Source organism: Balaenoptera borealis, assembly GCF_965194805.1.
Source record: "Balaenoptera borealis genome assembly, chromosome: 3".
In the NCBI taxonomy this organism is placed as follows: Eukaryota; Metazoa; Chordata; class Mammalia; order Artiodactyla; family Balaenopteridae; genus Balaenoptera; species Balaenoptera borealis.
In genome coordinates this window covers 152,804,520-152,828,353 of record NC_138866.1, presented here as the reverse complement: position 1 = coordinate 152,828,353, position 23,834 = coordinate 152,804,520, and the positions used below count along the sequence as shown (strand labels likewise).

Below are 23,834 nucleotides of genomic sequence, written 5' to 3'. Positions count from 1 at the left end.
TTTTTTTGGAATTAAAGTTCTTTTAGGTACCTTTATTCTGTAAGGATAGTTGCTTAGGGGCTCTTATGTTAAATGCCATGCTTTTATGCCATTTTAAAAAACAAATTGAATAATCTGTTTTTGGACTCGCAGTTTAGATTTGGAATGTTGCTTCTGAGAATATGTTTATTGCCTTTTTAAAAAAATCTTTCATTTATTTATTCTTTGGCTGCACTGGGTCTTAGTTGCGGCACATGGGCTCTTTCATTGTGGCATGCGGGCTTCTCTAGTTGTGCGTGGGCTCTGTAGTTGCAGCATGTGGGCTCTCTAGTTGTGGCGCACGGCTCAGTGGTTCTGGTGTGCAGACTTAGTTGCCTTGTGGCATGTGGGATCTTAGTTCCCTGACCAGGGATAGAACCTGCATCCCCTCCATTGGAAGGTGGGTTCTTAACTACTGGACCACCAGAGAAGTCCCTTTACTGCCTTTTTACAGAACAGATTTTCACTTTAGTTGAGAATGAATTTGTAATGCCAGTTCGTGAAATTAGTCCAGAGAAGTCCAAAGTCTTGCCTCTTGTATTTCTAAAAAAAGATAATTGGAGGACAGAGTCTGAGTAATAACGAAATAGTTTTGAATGATATTTTAATTTTTCTCTTTTTCAGTTGGGATGAATGGGTTCCAGAAAGCAGAGTACTCAAATACGTGGACACCAATTTGCAGAAACAACGAGAACTTCAAAAAGCCAATCAGTAAGTTTGTTTTGCAACATGAATATGAGGAGAAATGCCTGTAAGTTAATTTTTAGGAATGAAATCCACAATGGAAATCATGTTGGCTGCCTGCCTTTAAAATGATCCTTGGGACCTGTCAGCTGCTGTGATATGACTCTGACTTCAAGTGATCAGAAAAGCCTTTCCTGGGGAAAGGAAGTAGCATACATGTCATTTCTGGAGTCTGTCCTTAGAGGTAGGTAGAAAACAGAGCAGGATGTTGTTGGAAATTTCTGAAGTTGCAAACTCATTGTTATGGTCTTATCTCCTGGGCTGTTTGGAAGGTACACTTGGTGGGGGAGGAATAAGAAAGGGGGGGCGGTCCCCATTGTTATTCACCTCTGAAAGCACATTGAGAAAAGGAACCCTGAAAGACTGTGTGGTCTATCGGGTAATTGTTTTGTTTTAATTTCAAAACTGAAATATTAAGAAAATGGAAATGATAAAATGGGATCAGATTAAAAAACATTGGGATTGGTGAATTTCAAAACAAATGGAATTTTCAGTTATAGGAGAATCTATTGTCACTTTTTACTACATTTATTTTAATTTTCGTAAGTATAGAAGAGTCGAATCTTAGGGCTTTTTACTGTTCTTCCTTTCTTGAATTGATTTTTGTAAATACATTATCTCTCTGTTGAACTTGTTAAATAAAAACTTTGTACCACAATATGTATAGGCTCAGGACTTCAATTTGAATATAAATTTCAAAATGGAATCAAGTGATTAATTTATTTTTCCACGTAAATACTCATTTTAAGATGATATTATTGAAATTATTTTTGAAGGGAGCAGTATGCAGAGGGGAAGATGAGAGGGGCTGCCCCTGGAAAGAAGACTTCTGGTCTGCAACAGAAAAATGTTGAAGTGTAAGAAGCTCTGTCTTTGTTTTAATTTTACATGCTGTTTGTGAAACTCAAACTTGACACACATTGTCTTCTGTTAGGATTTATTGAAAATGAAAACTGGAACATTGTTGTGATTGGAAAAATGCCAATGAGAACCCCCTTGGTGTTGGGTTGCTGAAAATACCTGTTAATTACATACTGATTCCTTAATTACATACTGAGTCCTTAGCAGTTTTTCTCCCCCCACCTTTCCTTTATTTAGTAAAGGGATATTTCCTTTATGTAGTAAAATATACATAACATGAAAATTTACCACTTAACTCTTTTAAGTGTACAATTGGGTGACATTAAGTACATTCACAACCCTCCTCCTTCTTTTAAAAATTATTTATTTATTTATTTACTTACTTATTTACTTACCGCACCAGGCGGCATGTGGGATCTTAGTTCCCTAACCAGGGATGAAACCTACTCCCCCTGCAGTGGAAGTGTGAAGTTTTAACAGCTGGACCACCAGGGAAGTCCCTTACAGTGCTTCTTTTAAGTTGTATTAAATATGTATACATGTAATGTGTTTTCTTTTACAAGTATAGTGTTGAATTATCAGGACACAAATTTTGAGATTTGGGGGACAGATTGGCCTTTTCAGTAGTGCTAAATATGTGTATTAGTTTTAATTCCCCTTTTGAAACCCATGGTAACTGTGTGAGATGTTAAGGTTTCAAATCATCCCCCCTCCTCTCAACCCCCAAGAAAAAACCATTCCTTGTTAACTCTTAAGATTTAGAACATCTTGGTAATAAGCCTATGTGTGCAAGTCATATGCATACACACATTGGTGTAATAAGTTTATGTACCTGAAATCCAGTGTGGGAATGGTAGCTTAATAAAAGAACATAAAGAATCATACTTTTTATTAAAAGATCATTTTTTCTTGCCACTTGAATATTTTAAGAACAGATAGGTTTAATGAGTGGTCCGTCACGTGCTTCTTTTCAAAGGATCAAAAGTAACGTGCTGTAAAATATGATTTATTTAAGAGAAGTATGTTTTTCCTTGAGATTATATTCTGTTGCTTTTAGACCTAACTAGTCTGACTTTACTACCTAAAAATTAGGTGATAAGTAATGAAGGTAACGATGCATTTTGAAATGTTTGGGGTTCTAACCTTTTTGGGTGAGTCTTTCTTTTTCTCAAGGAGTCTTCCTTTTAATGGGAACCTGACACTTTGATAAGATTGTAATCTGAGTATTTAGGAAGGCATCATGTAATTTTAAGTATTGCTTTGCCCTGGTAGAATAGAAGATCTATTTTAAAATAAAAATACTGAGTAATTTAACCTGGAGATTTATTTTTTTTTCTTTCATTTTGATTTGAGGTTTTGATACAATTTTTAATATTTAATGTTTAGTTTTATACCTTACACCATTTTTAGTGTTTGGTAATTGTTCTGTAGCTTTCTCTGAATATACATAAACATGTATGCATCTGGTTGGAAAATACGAGAACCAGATTTACCTTTACTTTGTTGACATCTAGGTCCTTAAGGTTGGGCGTTTATTCTTTATAAACTAATAGTGAATATATGTGAATTTTGTTAGTGCTTTGGCTTCCAAGCATACTTTGGTTGTTTGTTATTTAGTGGAATGACTTTTCTCAAGAATGACTTTGGGCTTCAGTTATTCTTTCAAATACATTGACTCTAACAGTTCATATTTCGATTATAACATTTAGTCCTGAGGCTTAGAAATAGGAAGTCAGACAACACCAGCAGTTTATTTATTGTATGAAATCCGTTGCGTACTTGGAGAAAGTAGCTTGCATGTTTAATTAATACAAGCAAGAAGGTTGAAGCAGGAGTCTTTACCACTGGTATTCATTGAAGTGTAGTTTATAGATCTTTAGAGTTGAGATCAGTTGTCAGTATTTTTTCTTTAATTCTTTGGTATAGACTGGGTAAGAAAGGAGTGTAAGGGCTCTTGGCTTCTCTTGGTCCGCCCATGTTCTTGACATGTAAAAGTTCATGGTTTAATCTGACTCAGAAATACTGTCCAACAAATATTAGTGTTACAGAAGTTAACCTTAGAGAAGGAGGGAAAAACCTGTAATTTCAGATGGCCAGATTTTTGTGTTTATAACCAACATAAGTTAATTTTGAGTCATCAGATGAACCCCAAGCTCTAAATTAAATGAATACAGGTAGTTAACATTTGTATTAAAGCTGTAGAAAAGTAAAAATATTCAGGTGTTCTGTTATGGTCCCTCCAGGCATAATCTATAATCATGGGCTTTGTAAACTGTTTTCCTTGTATTCCAGAAATAATTATGTATAAAATCGAAGTTAGTAATTTACTCTTTGTTAGTGTCTATATAAATGAACATGAGTTAAGTTGCTATTAGAGATGATAACCAAGACATTAGCTTTGTTCTACGAATGGGAGAACAGAGTGTGTGGTGTTGTAGTGGAGGGAATATAGTTCAGAGACGAAATAAAGTGAAAGAATTTGGACCAGTGAGAGTGGAGTAATGGATTGGTCTGAAACATACAAATCTAAAATCAAATTATGCTGGTACTAAAGTAATTGGGAGAAAATGTTTTAACCTTTGGAGCTTTTTTTTGTGTTTGTGGAACTAATAATATTCTCACGAGGTGTATTTTTATCACTTAACATGCTATAAGCTTACAAACGAATAATATAACCCTGGAAGGAAGTCTCCTGATGTGGTTTTGGTTTGGTTTTCTAGTATGTGGATTTAGCCAACTATCAGTAAAAGTCCTAGTGTCTGAGTAGTGAATGAGAATATGTACGAAATAAGGTCACGGCCTGATCTTAGCAAACAAGGCAGTATTTCTCTATGAACTTAACCTGGTAGGAATTTAAACAGAGGCAGTTTTACTAGCAATAATTATTTATCTTTTTTCTTTTTCTTCCCTCCTTTCAGGAAAACAAAAAAGAACAAACAGAAAAGTAAGAATATTAACTTTGTTTAAATTATTTTGTCTTTTATAACATTTACATTTTGAATTCACTGTTAAATTTTTAAAGTTATGAAGTTTTAGAGTAAGCTTATGTTGATGGTCTCAAATATGAATCACAGCAATGTTAGAGTTAGGTACATAGTAGTAGAGAACTCATACTCTTTCTACCATGGAGAAGCCTGTAAGCGTTTATTATTTTCATGTTACTTAATGACTGATCCTGAGACAATAACATTTTAAAAATAAATGTAAGATGGTAATATTACTAAATGTCGCTTTGTACTAGATGTTTGGTAGAACTGTTTATAAAAGTTATATTTTTGGTAGGAATATGATTCTTTAAGGTAGATTTAAGTAAAATCAATGTAATGGAAAAGTCAAAAGAGGGTATGTCATGAAACTAGTTTCCTTAACAGTTTCTCATTTATTAAGCTAAAAATACCCCTTCCTGGCCCCCAAATTTTTACAGCACCTGGAAATGGAGATGGTGGCAGTACAAGTGAGACACCTCAGCCTCCTCGCAAGAAAAGGGCCCGCGTAGATCCTACTGTTGAAAATGTGAGTTTTTCCTTAAGTTTATGAATATATAGCATGTTAGAATTTTTAATCTTGTCATTTTACAACACAGTAAAAGTCATAGAACTTTTGAGTGTCTCAAAAGCATTGCTAACATGGTTAACTACTGAAGTGAAAATACTCCCCTTTTTTGGATAAAAAGGATATATTTGTATACATCTTTATTTCACTTGTAGCACTAGATATGTTCTTGCTAGATTTTACCCCCAGCTCATCATCAGATGTTCATTGTAAAGCTCTGTGTTCATGTACAACACTAAATATTTCTTTGGTATTAGACTGAATAGACTTAGCTAGGTCACATTAAATGGTTTAGTGTGTCCCAAGATGATTTAGTAAACCCACAAAAAATGCCAAGAAAGCCTATCAGTTCCACATGTATGTGTGGGTACAATAGTTTAGGATTCTTACATAAGTGAATAAAATGTCTTATTTCTAATTTATTATATTTATAATTTCCAAAGTTATGAATTTGAAAATAAGCGTTTTAAAATTTTAACCAGTGTCGTTTACATTTCTGAAGCTGAGGTTAAAACAGTGGTATGTTCTAAAAATTAAGTATTTTTAGGCAGTTATTGAAGACAAATTAGAAGATAGTACATTTAATTTTCTGTATTAAACTTTAAGATAGTCGTGTTTGGGCTAGTCTTTGGAGGTATGACTATTCAAAATCAATAAATTTGAAAATACTAAGTTAAAATGCATTAAGTTGGAGTGGTCATTTATAGAGGAAAAGGAAATTTGCTAAAGAATATTTGCTTTCACATGAAAAGACATTGAATGGACTATCAAGATAAGATTCTTTTTTCCCAGGAGTTAGCTATATGATCTTTCCATTTATCAGTTTTGAAATGACAATTCCAGCAGTCCATTTGAGTAAATCATTAATTTATACCCAGAGGCTCTAAAGGTTCAGAAAAGCCTTTAGAAAACACTTTTGGAGCTGTTACGCAGCAAGAAAGGACAGATGTTTAATACTCTTGCTTTTTTTCTGTTTAGGAGGAAACATTCATGAACAGAGTTGAAGTTAAAGTAAAGATTCCTGAAGAACTAAAACCATGGCTTGTTGATGACTGGGACTTAATTACCCGGCAAAAACAGGTAACTTGAAAGCTACACAGATTGTAATCTATATGATATGTTCTTGCTAGTGTAAAAAAATTTTTTCTAAAGAAAAGGTTGTAGACTTGAATATTGAAAGTATGACTGATGAGTATTTTAATTCAGGGACTGAATAATTTGATCATCAGAAAGGACTTAGGAATAAAACGAAGTACATATATAAAAGTCCATGAGTTTATAATGAATTTTTTTTAAAGGTCAAGATAACTCATTGTTGGCGGTTGCTAGGGCAGGAACACATTATTCTGAAAATCCATAAAAACAAGCATGTATTTCCTGTCTTACTATCATTGAAAATGGGATAGTGTCTCATATGTGGCTGCTAATGGAATGTAATAGGAAGCACACAATACTGCCTGCAAGGTATTTGTGACCTCTAAAAAGAACGTGAATCTGAGAAGATCCTAGGTCTAATTACTTGTGTACAGGAGATAGGGACATTATGAGGTATGTATGTAACATCACAAGGGTAGTCATCAAAGTCCAGAATGAGGCACTCTACAGGACAAAAGAACCAATTTCTAAAATAGCACAAGCAGGGGTAGGGGAGAAGTGGGGACTGTGTGAGGATTATGAAACTTCATAGACATCAGTCATATACTGTACAGTATGTGGACTTCGTTTGATTCTTGATTTGCCTCTGGACCTAAACTGCTAGGTTTAGCTTAGTTCTACCACTTACTGAGTTGGGGCAAGTTACCCAGCCTTTTTGTGTTTTAGTGTTTACATTTAGTGGAATAATGGGTCCCAACCTCATAGTATTGATGTGAGGATGAAGAGAATATTCAGGTAAGTGCTTCAGACAGGGTCTGGCACGTAATACTATACAACACATGATGACTTGATAATATCACAGAGGTAAATTTATGTGCAAGTGTATTCCATATATAGTAATAGTGTAATGTGTGCAATAGATTGAGTCTTCAGAGCTGTGCTGTCCAGTATGGCAACCACTAGCCACTTTTGGCTATTGAAATTAAATAAAATTAAATTTTTAGTTAGTCACATTAGCCATGCTTTAAGTGCCCTTTTCTATTTTGTAATACTATTAGGTCATCTTTTATTGTGTTAAAGCTTTTCTAGTATACTTTTCCTTTGAAAAAGAGGATATTAGTATTCAAGTGTATTTTTGTTTTCATAGCTCTTTTATCTTCCTGCCAAGAAGAATGTGGATTCCATTCTAGAGGATTATGCAAATTACAAGAAATCTCGAGGAAACACAGATAATAAGTAAGAATATACATATCTTTGAAGTATACCCAAAGACACTTCAAACATTATTTCTAAATAAATTATCTGAAACGTGTACTTTAAAACAATACCATCGGGCTTCCCTGGTGGCGCAGTGGTTAAGAATACGCCTGCCAATGCAGGGGACACGGGTTTGATCCCTGGTCTGCGAAGATCCCACATGCCACGGAGCAGCTAAGCCCGTGTACCACAACTACTGAGCCTGCGCTCTAGAGCCCATGAGCCACAACTACTGAAGCCTGTGCGCCTAGAGCCCTGTGCTCCGCAACAAGAGAAGCCACCGCAATGAGAAGTCCGCACACCACAACGAAGGGTAGGCCCTGCTCGCCTCAACTAGAGAAAGCCCGCACGCAGCAACGAAGACACGACGCAGCCAAAAATAAAAAATAGACTAAATAAATTAAAAAAAAAATAACATCAGAAACTAGTAAAATAGAATTTCATTGTTTTAGGGGGTTTGGCTGGCAAATTTTTTTTTTTCTTTTTTGAATCTTATTTTTTATACAGCAGGTTCTTACTAGTTATCTATTTTATACATACTAGTGTATATATGTCAATTGCAATCTCCCAATTCATCCCACCCCTGCCACTTCCCCCTCCTTGGTATCCATACGTTTGTTCTCTACATATGTGTCTCTGTTTCCGCCCTGCAAACCGGTTCATCTGTACCGTCTTTCTAGGTTCCACATACATGCGTTAATATATAACATTTGTTTTTCTCTTTCTGACTGACTTCACTCTGTATGACAGTCTCTAGATCCATCCACGTCTCTACAAATGACCCAATTTCGTTCCTTTTATGGCTGAGTAATATTCCATTGTATATATGTACCATGTCCTCTATCCATTTGTCTGTTGATGAGGCATTTAGGTTGCTTCCATGACCTGGCTATTGTAAATAGTGCTGCAATGAACATTGGGGTCCATGTGTCTTTGAATTATGGTTTTCTCTGGGTATATGCCCAGGAGTGGGATTGCTGGATCATATGGTAGTTCTATTTTTAGTTTAGTTTTTTAAGGAACCTCCATGCCATACTGTTCTCCATAGTGGCTGTATCAATTTACATTCCCACCAACAGTGCAAGAGGGTTCCCTTTTCTCCACACCCTCTCCAGCATTTGTTGTTTGTAGATTTTCTGATGATGCCCATTCTAACTGGTGTGAGGTGATAACCTCACTGTAGTTTGGTAAACATTTTCTTAAAGGGCCAGATAAGTAAATGTTGCAGGTAAAATCGAAGCCATATGTAAGTACCTATATAACCATTTAAAATACAACTATCCGAAGATGTGAAAACCATCCCTAGCCTGAGGGCTATAGTTTGCTCACCACTGGTCTGTTTTTGGAATTGATTTCTTGCCTTCTTATTAATTAAATCTGTTTTAAAAATCTGTTCAGTAGAGGCTCAGGGTCATTAATTTAACCTTTTAATTCGTTACCCTTATGTTGGTTGACTTAATCTTCATCTCTCAATTCCTTTCAGTGACCTACTTTGAAGGTAAATATTTTTATTCATTTATCAGGGAGTATGCTGTTAATGAAGTTGTGGCAGGGATCAAGGAATACTTCAATGTAATGTTGGGCACTCAGCTGCTCTACAAATTTGAGAGACCACAGTATGCTGAAATCCTCGCAGATCACCCAGATGCGCCCATGTCCCAGGTGTATGGAGCGCCACATCTACTGAGATTATTTGGTAATACTGCCATTTAGAAAACAATTTTCCTTTTTTTCCTTTGAGCCTTTAATGTTTTTGTCTTTCCTAATTTATATCAAGGGGTAACATAAAATAACATTCAAAAATAATGATTTAATTCCAATTTGAACTTTTATTTAATATAGTAAAATCCAAAGTCAGTTTCTAAAATCATATACTTTAAAGGAATCAGTGATTGTTGCGTTTGCTCATGTAATTAAAATACATGCTTATAGTGCTACCTTGGATGTAACTTTGACTAAATTCTTTCGTTTAAATAGTACGTATTGGAGCAATGTTGGCCTATACACCTCTGGATGAGAAGAGCCTTGCTTTATTACTGAATTATCTTCATGATTTCCTAAAGTAAGTCTAAAAATTAATGCTTGAAATTAAAAACATGAATTAGTCTAGTGTACTGAAAATTACTCTGTGATAGATTAACACTATATAGATATTATTATAAAACTAAAGTAAACAGAACAATGTGTGGTATTGGTACAAGAGTAGATACATTGTTAATGGAACAAGTTAAGTGCAAATGTAAGCTCTTAAAGATGAAGGGAATATATGTTACACATACATGTTAAAGGGCTGGTATCTTTAACACCAGAGTTCTTAATATGAAAAAGATGAACAAACCAGTGAAAAGTAGACATTGGATATTCACAGAAATGTCAGTAAAAAGGCCATTAAAATATGTTTAACATAATTAAAATACCTCTTGTCGATTGGCTTATATTTTTGGAGAAATGGAGGAAAGGGCAATCCTGGTTTTTACAGCTTTTTGGAGGGCATTTTGGCAATGCATATAAAATTTTTTAATGTGCTTTTACCCTTTGACCAGACAGTTATGCTTCTGGGAACTTATCCTGTAGAAATACTTGAATGCACAAAGATTTCCAAGCATGTTTATTGCATTAAAAAAAATGGTGAAGAATTTTAAACTGTTATTAATAGATGAGGTGGGTCTAAATATACGAATCAAGAAAGATGTCCATGTTGTGTCAGTTTAAAAAAAATAAATTGCAGTAGAGTATGGTATGATTCCTCTTGTTTGTAGAAACACTTTCAATCTTTGGAATAGATTTGGAAAAATAAGGATCATACTTAACAGTGAGTTGTTTCTTGGGCATAGTTTTGGGAGAGAAGGAGTTTTCCTTTGCTACTTTATATAGTTCTGTGTTTGAATTTTCTTAAAATGGCACCGTGTATTTTATAATAATTTTAAAACCAACGTGAACCTGGGAATCTTATCAGCTTTATAGTCTTTGCTTTACCAATGATGAATTAACATCCTTTCTCTACCCCCACTTCTTTATGAAATGAAAGTGCTCTACTACTTGACATTTCAGGTCCCTTTGATTTTTATGTGGTTAATTCCAAGTTTAAACTTGAGAATTACTGGTCAATTTCTGAATCTATATTTAATATGATGGATTTCAGAGAGCTAAAGAAAACACCTAGATGTTATTCTTTTAGGCTAACAACACCTGTTTCTTAAAGGTAGTCCAAGTGCTCAGGTTGGTATTCTGGTGACTCCTGTTCTTCGCTTATTTGAAATAAGGGGAGTAACTCTGGACTTTCATCCTTTTTTGTGTTGTTGTCTGGTATATAACCCTGTTTACCTGAGTTATAATTACATAGTTTTACTGTGAGGTTGTGATTATTTTAGTATATTTTAAAGTGCTTTGTGTGGCTTCTGTATATAATTGAGAAGAGATTAGTATCAAAATATGATTCTTTTTCATGCTTGTAATGAATATTTCATTTTTAGATACCTGGCAAAGAACTCTGCAACTTTGTTTAGTGCCAGCGATTATGAAGTGGCTCCTCCTGAGTACCATCGGAAAGCTGTGTGAGGCGCTTATACTCACTCTTGTTTGGATCTCTGTAAACACATTTTTGTTTCTTAGTCCTTCTCTTGTACAAATGATGTACTTTGGAAATGTTAGTGTATAACAGAAGTGATGTTTGTTTTCTGTTTGATTTTAAACAGAAAATAAAAGGGGTTACAGCTCCTTTTTTCTTTTCTTTTTTTTTTTTTTTTTTTTTTTTTTTCATTTCAAAGTTGCTACCAGTGTATTCAATGATGGACAACAGAGAGACGTACTGTAGAGTGTTTTATTGCTTAGTTGACAAAGCTGCTTTTGAATGCTGGTGGTTCTATTCCTTTGACACTACGCACTTTTATAATATGTGTTAATGCTATATGACAAAATGCTCTGATTCCTAGTGCCAAAGGTTCAATTCCGTGTGTATAACTGAACACACTCGTCCATTTGTGCTCCCCCCTTTTTTTTATGGTGCTTACAGTAAAGAGCCCATCCTTTGCAAGTCATCCATGTTGTTCCTTAGGCATTTTATCTTTGCTCAGATTGTCAAAGAATGGTGGCTTGTTTCATGGTTTTTGTATTTGTGTCTAATGCACGTTTTAACATGATAGACGCAATGCATTGTGTAGCTACAGTTTTCTGGAAAAGTCAATCTTTTAGAAATTGTTTTTCAGATCTTCAATAAATTTTTTCTTTAAATTTCAAGGAGCAGTGTGCTTGTGTGGATGCCTCACAAAACCTTTGTATATTGTGTATTCCTTCTTGTATTTAGACAGTGATTTTTCAGGTGAGTGATTTTCTTGTTTGGCCTTTTATGGAATGAGAAGCTTGGCTTCATTATCTACCTTTAATCCACAGCAGCTTTGGTAGTTTGCTCTCGAGTTTTGGCTAAAAAGTAGAGGTTCACGTGACTATTTCTCTGCTTTTCATAGACTATTATTATTAATTTTGAGCACTGAGGGAGTTTTTACCTGTGTGACAGCTACCTTTCTGCTAATTGTTTACTTTGAGGTGTTTACCAACATTATTCACAATGCCTATAATTTGAGCTCCTTCCCCCAGTTTAAATATAGGCCTCCTTGAGAGGTTTTGACATGTGTTATCCCTCACCTTTGTTCTGTGGAAGTTCTTGAAGTTAAAAGGCATCTCATCTCTGCTTCTAGGAGTACCCCCTGTGATTTCTTCTTTGTTCTCCCATACAGTCCATATATTCTTGTGAATGGTTATAAACCATGAAATAGACTGGCCAAAAGCTGGGCTCAGATTTGGCTCTGTCCTCCCCTGGCCGTGACTGTCACTTCACTGTCTGAGCCTTGGTCTCTTCATCTGAGATAGGAAGGTTTTTTGAGAGGTTGACAAAACATCTCAGACAATTGTTATGTGCTTTTTACAGATGAGTTGACATTGTGATCAAACAGAATAGCTCTCTGTTTACACTAGTTGTCGAGAGACAGAATCAGTCAGCTCTGGAATCTTCTTTCCTCCCCTTTTGTGGTTTGGCAAGAAGCTGGCTCAGCAGATGTGACTTAGCTCAAAGGAAGAACAGGCTGAGACTGGAGACTGAATTCCAGAGGTTCCCCCACTTGCTAACAAGGCCACCTTGTTGACCTGGAAGCACTGCTGTCACACAGATGCCTCGAGGTTCCTAGCCCCACCCCAAATACGTAGAGCATTATGGGGGCAGGTCCTGTGTCTGGCCCCGCTGTGGCCACCCTCAGCGCCACTCCTGGTGGGTCAGGAGAGCTTAGAGGGTTGGCACCTCTGCTAGTTCTAGGTTTTCTCCCAGTGGAGAACTCGAGTGGGTTAGTGATGTGTGTGGGAGTCCAGAACCCCTCTGTATGATGTGGGCTTTCTAACTGTTGCTTGCTCTCTAACCTCGTATTTTCTTTTAACCATTTTGAGACTGCATTGTCCAGGGCAATGGTGAGATTCTCGGCCCTGCCCCCCCAGAGATGCTGGGTCAGCAGGCTCAACATGGGGTTCATAAAACTGCCGATTTTATTTATTTAAAAATTTTCTCAACTTTTTATTTCAAATTCAATCCCACAGAAAAGTTGCAAGAGTAGTAGGATGAATACTTAGTTGTATACTCTTCACCTATAAGATTTACCTTTTGTTAATATTTTTGCCATATTTGTGTACACACGTGCTCTCTCTCCACACACTTTTATTTCTCTGAATCATTTGAAAGTAAGAATGTAATTGCATTTTTAACAATCTCAGGGCAAGATCCTATTTGAGAAAAACTAGACTAGAGATTCACTGTATAGTAATTTATTGGGGGCAGGGGAAGAGAAGGAGAGGGGTTAACAGTATTTTCTGTCTGGAAATTAGGGCACTGTCACCTTTGAGAAAGATAAACCAGGTCAGGATCAAACTGATCTAGGAGCCAAATATTAAGCTAACTGATTGAACTCAAGAAAGGGTTTTGAATGGCTTGTTTGCAGTTAAGAATATTGAGAGCCTCCCTCCCTCCCTCCCTTATTCCTCTGTGGCAAACCCTAAGAATAAGGGAGAGCGGACAGATATATACACAGATAATTATGTAGATTTCTTAAACAGAGCTTTAAAAAAAACTCCTTAAATATGACTTAAAGGAGAAGCTTCTTTCTCCAGTTTGCTATCTTTATCCATAGGATAGTAATAGGTGTTGCCAACTGGTTGACCCTCTTACGCAGTTTGGGGAAGGAAAGTTGTGTCTCCCTCACCCCTCACTCACTTCCACATGACACAAGGTAGCTTCTTTCACATTTGTCTTGATTTGTCTAAAATGGCAAGAAGGTCATTATTCCAGCTGGCTGTGGCCCTCTCTCAGACCCACCTGTAGAGTTCAGGTGGGTCTGAAGTTCACCGTGTTCCCTGCTCCTGACCCCTGCTCCTCTCCATTTGTAGTGCAGGCTGGAATGTCCAGACTAGGGGTGCGGCGGGGCAGGCCGGTGGAGGTGGGGTGGCAAGAAGCGCCCCCCTACCTCGGCTGTGAGATCCAGCAATAAAGCAGAGGGATGCGATTAACAGCCCCAGAACTCTTCGTTACAAAAGATGTATGTGCTTTGTTCAAAGAAAGTCAAGTAACCCAGAAGTCCGTTGATCCTTCTTCCTCACACACATTCCAAGTTAAATACTTTTAGCCTTGTGGTGCAGGTCCTTCCACACCTTTCCCTATGGACAGATGGACACGTCTGAGTTTCACTGGGGCCAGGGCAGAGGAGATAGAAACTCAGCCCCGTGGGGACCCAGAGGAAGGAGGACAGCATCTTCAACTGTCCCACTGTCTTGATAAGCCAATTGTCAGATTGCTGTGCAGTGGGGTAGCCAGGCTGGGCTGGTCCCAGCAGCCTTTGGGGAGAATCAGGTTGGGGAAAGCTGCACAAAAGAAACCGAAGTAAAATAGTCTCTATAAGTATTGCTTATTTATATTGCGACATTTAGATACCGAGAATAATTAGAAAAGTAGGAATTGAAAATGAGGAAGAAATGAGAGATGAAGTGGGTGGTTTCAGAAGAACAGATGGATGTATTTTGTGATGCAGCCTTGGGAGAGACTGGAGGGCAGCTGAGCCTGGGAGGATGTCTCCTGCCCTTGGGAGGGGCTTGGGGGTGGGATTCACGGGTGTTGTGTCTGGGAGTGATCAAGGTTAGAGAAACCTCTTGAGGGTTTGGTGCGTCCTTTATCTGATGTTCTCTGTCATGAAGTTAACCATGGGCAGAGCTGTGGCTCTGATCTGAGCTCATCATCCTGTGAGTCTAGCAGTGGTACCAGCATTGACGCCCTTACCCCACCCTACCCGCCTTGGTGAGCATGCACAGGAAAGGCAACATGCTCTCCACGATGTTCATGGCATAGGTGATAGCTGTGTTTTTATTCAAGGATGACATCATCCTATCTTTCCTGGTCCCAGAGCTGGAGACACAAAGATGCCCCCATGGGCGGGTTGGTCTGGGACCCCGGAGGTTCCTGGTATGACCTGTGTCACCAACTTGGGACACACTCCTTCACTTTTACTTTTCCAGGTGATGCTCAAGCCTTTATGTCCATAAGCAACAATTCTTGTACCTCCCTCTAGATCACCCTTCCCCTGGATGTCAAAGAATTCCAGGGGTCGGTCAGTCCTTCCCAAGCTGGACTGGGACACCAGAAAATTAGATGTGCACACTAATTGACTGTGGTGACCACAGGTGTCGCTGGTGTAAGTGAAGGTCTCCCCATGGTCCATGGGCCTGCCCACTCTCTGGGGACACATGCACAGGGTTGTGGTGGCAGCCCACTCTGGTGCCGTAGAACAACTTCTCTTGGCTGTCACATGTTCAGCCTTCCTTCCTCAGAGCAGGACATCTGCCAGGGTCCCTAAGTCTTCAGTGGCTTCCCTCAGCTGTTCCATGAACCTTTTGATTCTGAGTTTGGGTCAGCCTCCAGGGCTTCTGCCCTTCTCCAGGTGGAGTCCCCTTAAGGGCCTTTCCTGCCATGTGCCTGCTTCAGGGCCACCCCAGACAACCCCGATGGCTGCCTCAACTTCATCCTCTGGGTTCCTGTGCAAGTGTCCACCCTGAACTGTGGAATCCAGGGAGAGGCAATCTTTGCTGAACCACACACAGCAAACCAGGCGGCTCGTTGATGTGTATCACCTTTTCCCAGAACAACTTGCTGCTTTTAGATTGACATAACCATGGAAGCCTAGTCAAAGGATTTTTCCCATAATAGTAAACATCAGTTCTCTGTTTCTAGCTTAAGACTAAAATTCTCTATCACTCTGCATTAGAATACTTACTTTAAAATGTTTAAGAAAATATATACCAAGAACCATAAAAAGAAAGTAGATATTACCCTTCAGATACCCCCTTGTATCAGCCAGGGTGCAAGAGAAAGGACACCTCAGTGGGGTAGTTTGAGGAGAGTGTAAGAAAGGGCTTGTCTGCCAGGAGGAGGGAAACCCCAGGAAGACGCGGGTAGTGCCCAGCGACCACCCATGGGCCTGCAGGGGCAAGGCCAGGTTTCCTAAGAGCATATTCAGATTACTCGCAAAGGTTTTAAGGATCCCAAGGATTCTAAATCCTTTTTGAAGAGGCAGCAGAGTGGAGGGGCTGAGAGCACAGACTTGTGTGCGAATCCTGACCCGGCCACTTACTGATTTTGTGATGTGGGGCATGTTGCTTAACCAGTCTTGTGCCTCAGTGTCCTCACCTGCAAGTGGGGGTCATAATAGTGTCTGCCTCATAGGGGTGCTGTGAGGAGTGAATGCTGTACATGACCAGGTGCATTGCCTGGCAAATGGAGCTTGTGAAATAAAACCAATAAAAAAATGTCACTGTATATGCAACAAGCTGATGTAACCTGCTGACTCCCAAGACGGGTGGGCCTTTTTACCTTGCTCTTTGTTGCAGGCAGCAGACCAGCATTGTCCTTGGACTCTCAAAGCCCCACAGGGCTGTAGGGAAAGACTTCCTTGCTTACCACCTCTGCTCCCTTGGTGCCAGGCGCAGGTGCCTTGGACTTGGCAGGCCGGGGTGCCCTTGCTGGGCATCCCCTTAGGGGACTTGGCCTGCAGCCCTGACTCACTGGTAACCAGCCAGCAGAATCCCTCCCTCTCTGTCCTCCAGGGTGGCTGTTTCCTAGTCAGTCCCTGCAGACACAGCCTTCAGCTAAACTCATGTGTTTACTTATTCTGTTGCCAGTTCGTTTGCCTTTCTGAATGCTGTTTGAAAACTAAAAACAATTATTAAAAGTTTAAACTTCATTCTGAGTCAGAAAACTTCACTGAAGTGACTGCTGGTGGGAGTCAGGTATACCTTCCATTCTGCTGAATTTTTAATACCAGCTTGGCATTTTTTTTTTTTTAACTTTTTAGATTAAAAAAAATTTATTGAAGTATAGTTGATTTACAATGTTGTGTTAGTTTCAGGTGTATAACAAAGTGATTTGGCTATGCATATATATATATACATATATGTCTTTATTCTTTTTTTCTGATTCTTTTCCATTATAGTTTATTACAAGCTATTGAATATAGTTCCCTGTGCTGTCTTCAGAGAAGGCAGAAAGAAAACTCAGTTGGAAGCCTGTGAGTTTGTGAATGCAGCTCCTAGACCTGACTTGCCCCTGCCATGTGCCTTCCCTGCCTCCTGGGGCAGGGCGGGGCACATGTTGGGGGCTTTTTTTTTTTTTTAAGGCGTGCTGAGCAGCATGCGGGAACTTCCCTGACCAGGGATCAAACCCGTGCCCCCTGCATTGGGAGTGCGTAGTCTTAACCACTGGACCGCCAGGGACGTCCCACATGTTGTGGGCTTAATACACAATTGGTTCTTGGACAAATGAGTAGAAGATAACCCTCTTTTCCTGAGCACTTTCTAAAGGCCAGATGTGGCACTGGCTCATAACAAATGCCATGTAAGTTATGTCACTGTCACGAGCAGGCATGTTCTTGGGAGGAGATGCCTAGTTCCCTTACAATAATATTGATGGTGGCAAGGATAGGCCCTGATCTTCCACAATTAATGTGCCTTGATATTTTTAGGTCTTGAGTACACAGACTTGTTTGTCTAAACATAGCCTATTGCATTCATCAGGATTGTTTTAGTTGCAAATGATAGTTGCAACTCAAACTGGCTCAAATTAAAAAGGGAATTCATTGGCTCATGTAACTGAAAACTTTGTGGAAAAGCTTCAGGCATTAAGGTGCTTTGTGGTGCTTCAAAGCTTTAGGCATTGATACAGATGCTCAAGCAGTGTTCTCTGGAATATCTCATCTCTTGACCCCGCTTTCCTCCATTTTGGCTTCATTTCATTTTGGGCATTTCCACATTTCAGCAGAGTGGCCAAACAGGAGGCTACTGGTTATGTCTTACTAACTTAGCCACCCAGGGAAAGAGAGTCCCTTTTTTTTTTCTTTCTTTTTTTTTTTTTAGCTTAAAACACCACACATTTATTATTGACAGTTTTGGAGGTCAGAAGTCACTTTAACTGAAACTATTGATAAAATCACTTGTCAGCAGGCTGCATTCATTCTGGAGGCCCCAGGGGAGAATTTACTTCCACACCCTTTTTTTAAAAAATTGAAGTATAATTGACCTGTGTTAGACTAACACCATGTTAGTTCCCGGTGTACAACATATTGATTTGATATTTCTATACATTACAAAATGATCACCAGAAGAGTCTTTTGATGCTTCCCACAAAATCCCTTGTTCATTGCCTCTGAGTGGCCCATCTTGAGCTATGTGCTGTTCCCTGGACCAATCACTGTGGCTGGGAGGATGAGGTGGTGTCATTGACAAGGCCTAGGTCACATGGTCCTGGGGGTGGGGGTGAGGGTATAGAGTCCCTCTAGTAAAACCTTAGGGACTAACAGGGGCAAGGCATGGCTTCCCAAAGAAAAACCCAATGCTATTACCCAAATAAGAGGAAACATGATGGAGAGTTAGAGCTTATTAAACTGAAATTTTCTCTTTGGAATTTCTACAAATGTTTCTGTTTGATGTAAGCAAAACGTACAGGAGGCTGTCACTCTCTGGGTTTCCCAGACTCACTGGTGTGGCATTTGCCTCCTCTTACCTCCCAGCCCCAACTCCCTGTCACACAGAGGCCCCTATACAGAGCTGTCCCGCAGTGCTCTTTGCCATTCCTGAGCTTTTGAACATGCTTTTGCCCTTTACGTGGAATGCCTTCATTGTTCCTCATTAATAAGCCCATTCATCCCGCAAAACTCAGCTCAGAAGTCTCATCTGTGAAGCCCCTGGTTTCCTGGGGGGGCAGAGCCAGTGCCTAACAGTATGGGTAGCATCCCATACCAATCCCTCACAACACACACGCCTAGATTTTTTAAAGGATGTAATTTACATACCATAAAACTTACCCTTTAAAAGTATACAACTGAATGAATTTCAGTATATTCACCAGGTTGTGCAAATATCACCACAATCTAATTCCAGAACATTTTTAAGATCCCCAAAAGAAAGCCTAGACCCATAAGTAGTCACTCTCCATCCTCCCCTTCCTCAGCCACTGGCAGTCACCAATCTACCTTCCGTTTCTATGGATTTACCAGTTTTGGACATTTTGTGTAGATGGAATTACACAATACGTGGTCTTTCACGTCCGGCTTCTTTCACTTCCACAATGTAATAGTGTTTGCGAAGTTTATACACGTGGTATCAGAACCTCGTTCCTTTTTATTGATAATGTCTGAACAATATTCCACTGTATGAATACACCACATTATCTTTTTGTCAGATGATGAACATGTGGTTATTTCCACACTTTGGTAATTATGAATAATGCTGCTATAAACATTCATGTACACGTTTCTGTGTGGACATATATTTTCAATTCTCTTGGGAGTGGAATTGCTGGGACATGATGGTAATTCTGTTTTTAACTTTTGAGGAACCGCCGAACTATTCCAAAGTGACTGCAACATTTTACATTCTCATCACTAGTGTATGAGGGCTCCAGTTTCTCCACATCCTCCAACACTTACTATTGTCCATCTTTTTGATTACAGCCATCCTAGTGGCTGTGAAGTGGTATCTCAGTGTGGTTTTGATTTGCATTTCCCTGTTGACTAATGATGTTGAATGTCTTTACATGTACTTGTCATTTGTACATCTTCTTTGGAGAAATGTCTATTCAAATCTTTTAACCATTTTAAAAATGGGTTATTTGTGTTTTTATTGTTGAGACGTAGTTCTTTAGTGTTAATACTCAATCCCTATCAGATACTTGATTTGCAAATATTTTCTCCTGTTCTGTGGGTTGTCTTTTCATTTTCTTCATGGTGTCTTTTGAAGCACAGAAGTTTTTAATAAAGTCCAGTTTATCTGTTTTTCCTTCTGTTGCCTGTGCTTTTAGTATCATATTTAAGAAACCATTGCCAAATCCAAGATCATGAAGATTTGCTCCTTCTAAGAGTTTTATAGTTTAGCTCCTACATTTAGGTCTATGAACCATTTTCAGTTCATTTTTATATGTGGTGTTAGGTAAGGGTCTAATAACTTCATTCTTTTGCCTGAGGATATCCAGTTGTCCCAGCACCATTTGTTAAAAAGATTATTTTTTCCCCATTGAATTGTCTTGGCACCCTTGTTGAAAATTAACCACAAATGTATATAGGTCTCTTTCTGGACTCTCAATTCTGTCCCATTGATCTGTGCCTATCCTTATGTCAGTACGACAATGTCTTTATTATTGTAGCTTTGTAGTAAGTTTCAAAATTGGAATGAGGGCTTCCCTGGTGGCGCAGTGGTTGAGAGTCTGCCTGCCAATGCAGGGGACACGGGTTCGAGCCCTGGTCTGGGAGGATCCCACATCCCGCGGAGCGACTACGCCCGTGAGCCACAATTACTGAGCCTGCGCGTCTGGAGCCTGTGCTCCGCAACAAGAGAGGCCGCGATAGTGAGAGGCCCGCGCACCGCGATGAAGAGTGGTCCCCACTTGCCGCAACTAGAGAAAGCCCTCGCACAGAAACGAAGACCCAACACAGTCATAAATAAATAAATAAATAAATAAAAAGACCGTGAATTTCTAAAAAAAAAAAAAAAATTGGGATGAGACCTCCAAATTTGCTTTTTCCTTTTTAAGATTGTTTTGGCTATTCTGGGTCTCTAGCATTTCCATGTGAATTTTAGCTTGTCAATTTCTGCAAAGAAGCCAGGTGGGATTTTAATAGGGATTGTGTTGAATCTGTAGATCAGTTTTGGGAGTATTGCCATCTGAACAATATTAAGTCTTTCAATCCACGAACATAGGATGTTTTTCAATTTATTTAGATCATTTTTAATTTCTTTCAATAATGTTTTATAGTTTTCATTGTACAAGTCTTACACATCGTTTTTTATTCTTGTTGATTCTGTTGTAAATTGGATTGTTCATTGCTAGCGTATAGAAATGCAGTTGGCTTTGTGTGTTCATCTTGTATCCTTCAACATTGCTGAAGTTGTTTATTCAGTAATTTCTGTGTGTTGTGTATGTGAATTCCATAGGATTTTTTTTTCTTCTTTCTTTAAACAACATAATTTCTCAAAATAATTGATTTAAGCATCTGCAGTGGTCACTTCAACCCTTGACTCCTGGCTCAGTACTGGTGAAAGTAATCAGCTTAACCATCTCAGAAGGACTGTGGCAAGTCAGTGAGCTGCTTGTGGATCCTCATCTGAAAACAGTCCCATATCTTAGAAACTTCACCACAAGGAATTTTTCTTGTAGTGATACTTAGAGTCTTGGTAGGCATCTGAACTGGTCCTTTCACTTAGAGATTCTTTGCCTTTGCACCACTGATCAAGACAGCACACGTCTTCTCCAAAGACTTTACACTGTGGCTGGTCAGGGTAATTCTAATTCGGTGAATTGCCACCTCTGGTTCCGTGGGTGTCTTTCCGGTATCTTTAAAGCAGTGGCTGCATCATGGTTTCCTGAAAGACTGTTCCTCAGGGAGATGGAACAGCACAGCTGTGAATTAGGAGCAGAAGTGGGCAGTCCGGGGCTTCACTGGGGCTGCGGCTGTGTCTGCATCTTCCTCAAAGAGCAGGATTTTCTAGATACAAGATCATGTCATCTGCAAACAGAGATGGTTTTACTTCTTCCTTTCCATTCTGGATGCTTTGATTTCTTTTTTTGCCTAAATGCTCCAGGTAGGCCTTCTGATGCAACCTTGCATAGGAGTGATGCTGTGGGTTTTTCATAGCTGCCCTTTATCAGGTTGAAGTTGTTCCCTTCTATTCCTAGTTTGTTGACTATTTTATCATGAAGGGGTGGTGGTGGTTTTTTTTCCAAATGCTTCTTCTGTGTCTATTGAGATGCAGTTTTTGTCCTTTATTAATATACCATATTCTGTTAATATGGTATATTACATTGATTGATTTTCTTATGTGGAACCAAATTTTTATTCCTGGGATAAACCCACAGTGTGTAATCTTCTTTGTATGTTGCTGGATTTGATTTGCATGCAGCATTTTATTGAGGATTTCTGCATCTATATTGATAAGGAACATTGATCTGTGGTTTTCCTGTGATATATTTCTTTTTAATCTTTGGGCCTTATATTTTGTTGTTGTTTTATTTTTTACTTTGTTGTCTTTTCCCCCAGCATGAGAGCTCCTTAGGGCCAAAGATGTGTACCGTAAACCTCAGATCTCTAGACCTCAGCACAGGGCCTATATGGAGGGGTCAGGAGATGGTGACTGAGACAAATGAGGCAGCTTCTGCTCTGTACCAGACTGTCTTCTGGATCCTTAGAGTTCAAGTGCATTTGGAATGTTTTCATCCCAGTTGGATAGAACCTTGCCTGCTGCTCTCTTTAAATCCAAACAGCACCAAGGCATGGGTTGTTTTTCCTGTTTCACAACAGTCATGCCCACGGGGATGCCGGGAGCATCTTTGTATTCTCCCAGGAGCCTGGTGTAGGAGGGGAGTTGCAAACAGCTGACACTCAGTAGTTGTTTGGTAACTGAAGGAGAGGGTGGGAATTGGCCTTTGCAAGCCCCCTTTATAGGAGATCCATGATCACCTTGTGGGTTTGAGGGCTACAGACATCCTGGGAACTTGTGGAGAGAAAGCCTGCATCCAAGTCCAAGCCCATAATCTGTAATGAGCTAGGAAATCCCCCAGATGAGGTTAATTTTGAAAATGGTTATTTGCTTTTCTGTGGTAATTTGAATTTCTCTGAAACCTCATCCAGAATCTTTCTCTAAAATGAATGACTTAATAAAAATATGATTATTAATAACACGTTGGTTATATTGGTTCATTAATTTCAACAAATATTACATACTCTTGCAAGATAGTAATAATAGAGAAAACTATATGGAAGCTCTCTGTATTATCTTCACAATAATTCTGTAAATCTAAAACTTAAAAAATTTTAAAAGTTTACTTATAAAAAGGATATAATGCTGAGTGAAGATTCAGGTTAAGCTGTTTTTCCAAATAGCTATCCAATTTCCTAGCTCCTTTTATTGAATAGTAGAAATTGATTTGTCTGTCTGCTACTTATGTATAGAATTCTCATAATCTGGGTGTTAAGTCTACTCTTAACTGATGCACTCTTTTAAGTGTTGACATTTTACACATTTTGATATGTGAAATAATCTATTTTCATTACTCAGTTATAAAACCTTATCCATCTTGGGCTTTTTCTCCCCCAGGTAAATAGAAAGTATCAAAAAATTATATTGAGATTTTAGACGGAAATGTACCAAACCTGTATTTTTATTTTGGGCAAGAATCAATTTATTTATGTTAATCTTTCAAATTCAAGAATATGGTATGCTTCTCAATTTATTCAAGTCTTCCTTTACAGTTTTTAGTAATTGAATCATTTTCTTCATGTAGGACTTTTGTGTGCGTGTGTGTGGTTATTCCTGGCTACTAGTTTTGTTGCTACAGTGTAAAATATTTTTCTTCTGAGTTTTGTTGAAGGATTTTGATTTTTTTGTATCTGTATCTGGTAAGCAGCCACTCTCTGAACTCTTTTCATTAGTTCTGAGTTTTAATGTATATCCTTTTGAATGTTTTTAGCCACATTAGTATACTGTCTGCACATATTAATGTGGTTTATTTCTTATCACAGCAGCCAGACCTTCCAGATTAATGTTAAGCAACTGTACTGATCTTGGGCCTATTTGTTCCATGTCTGCCTTTAATGGAACTCCTTTTATACCACTGCCCTGGGTTTGGGGATCTTTGCTGTATTAAGGAATTATGCTTTCATTTCATGTTAGTGTTTTTTAAAAATCTAGAGTAGATTAACTAGAATAAAATAGATTGAATTTCATCCGATTACTGTTAA

At 38.6% G+C, this 23,834-nt stretch overlaps 1 protein-coding gene and 1 pseudogene across 12 annotated transcripts in view; one reads left to right on the top strand and one right to left on the bottom strand.

The window, feature by feature from the left end:
* Nucleotides 1-23,834, top strand: part of MORF4L1 (mortality factor 4 like 1) — a 62,894-nt gene that overhangs the window by 10,424 nt on the left and 28,636 nt on the right. For 3 of the 11 annotated variants that reach the window (XM_082388527.1, XM_082388536.1, XM_082388532.1), the window contains 9 exons: nt 643-729; nt 1,539-1,619; nt 4,542-4,567; nt 5,048-5,136; nt 6,154-6,255; nt 7,418-7,506; nt 9,051-9,223; nt 9,505-9,589; nt 11,001-11,757. In XM_082388527.1, the coding sequence (XP_082244653.1) occupies nt 643-729; nt 1,539-1,619; nt 4,542-4,567; nt 5,048-5,136; nt 6,154-6,255; nt 7,418-7,506; nt 9,051-9,223; nt 9,505-9,589; nt 11,001-11,085 (817 nt within the window). In that variant the 3' untranslated portion in view covers nt 11,086-11,757. Of the gene's footprint in view, nt 1-642; nt 730-1,538; nt 1,620-4,541; nt 4,569-5,030; nt 5,137-6,153; nt 6,256-7,417; nt 7,507-9,010; nt 9,224-9,504; nt 9,590-10,286; nt 10,976-11,000; nt 11,758-17,039; nt 17,115-22,133; nt 23,820-23,834 lie in introns of those variants that run through there. The other 8 variants (XM_082388533.1, XM_082388534.1, XM_082388530.1 and 5 more) reach the window with 7 other exon arrangements.
* LOC309627030 (small ribosomal subunit protein uS10 pseudogene) lies at nt 17,888-21,449 on the bottom strand (annotated as a pseudogene). The gene has a single exon. The product of its transcript is annotated as a small ribosomal subunit protein uS10 pseudogene (transcript).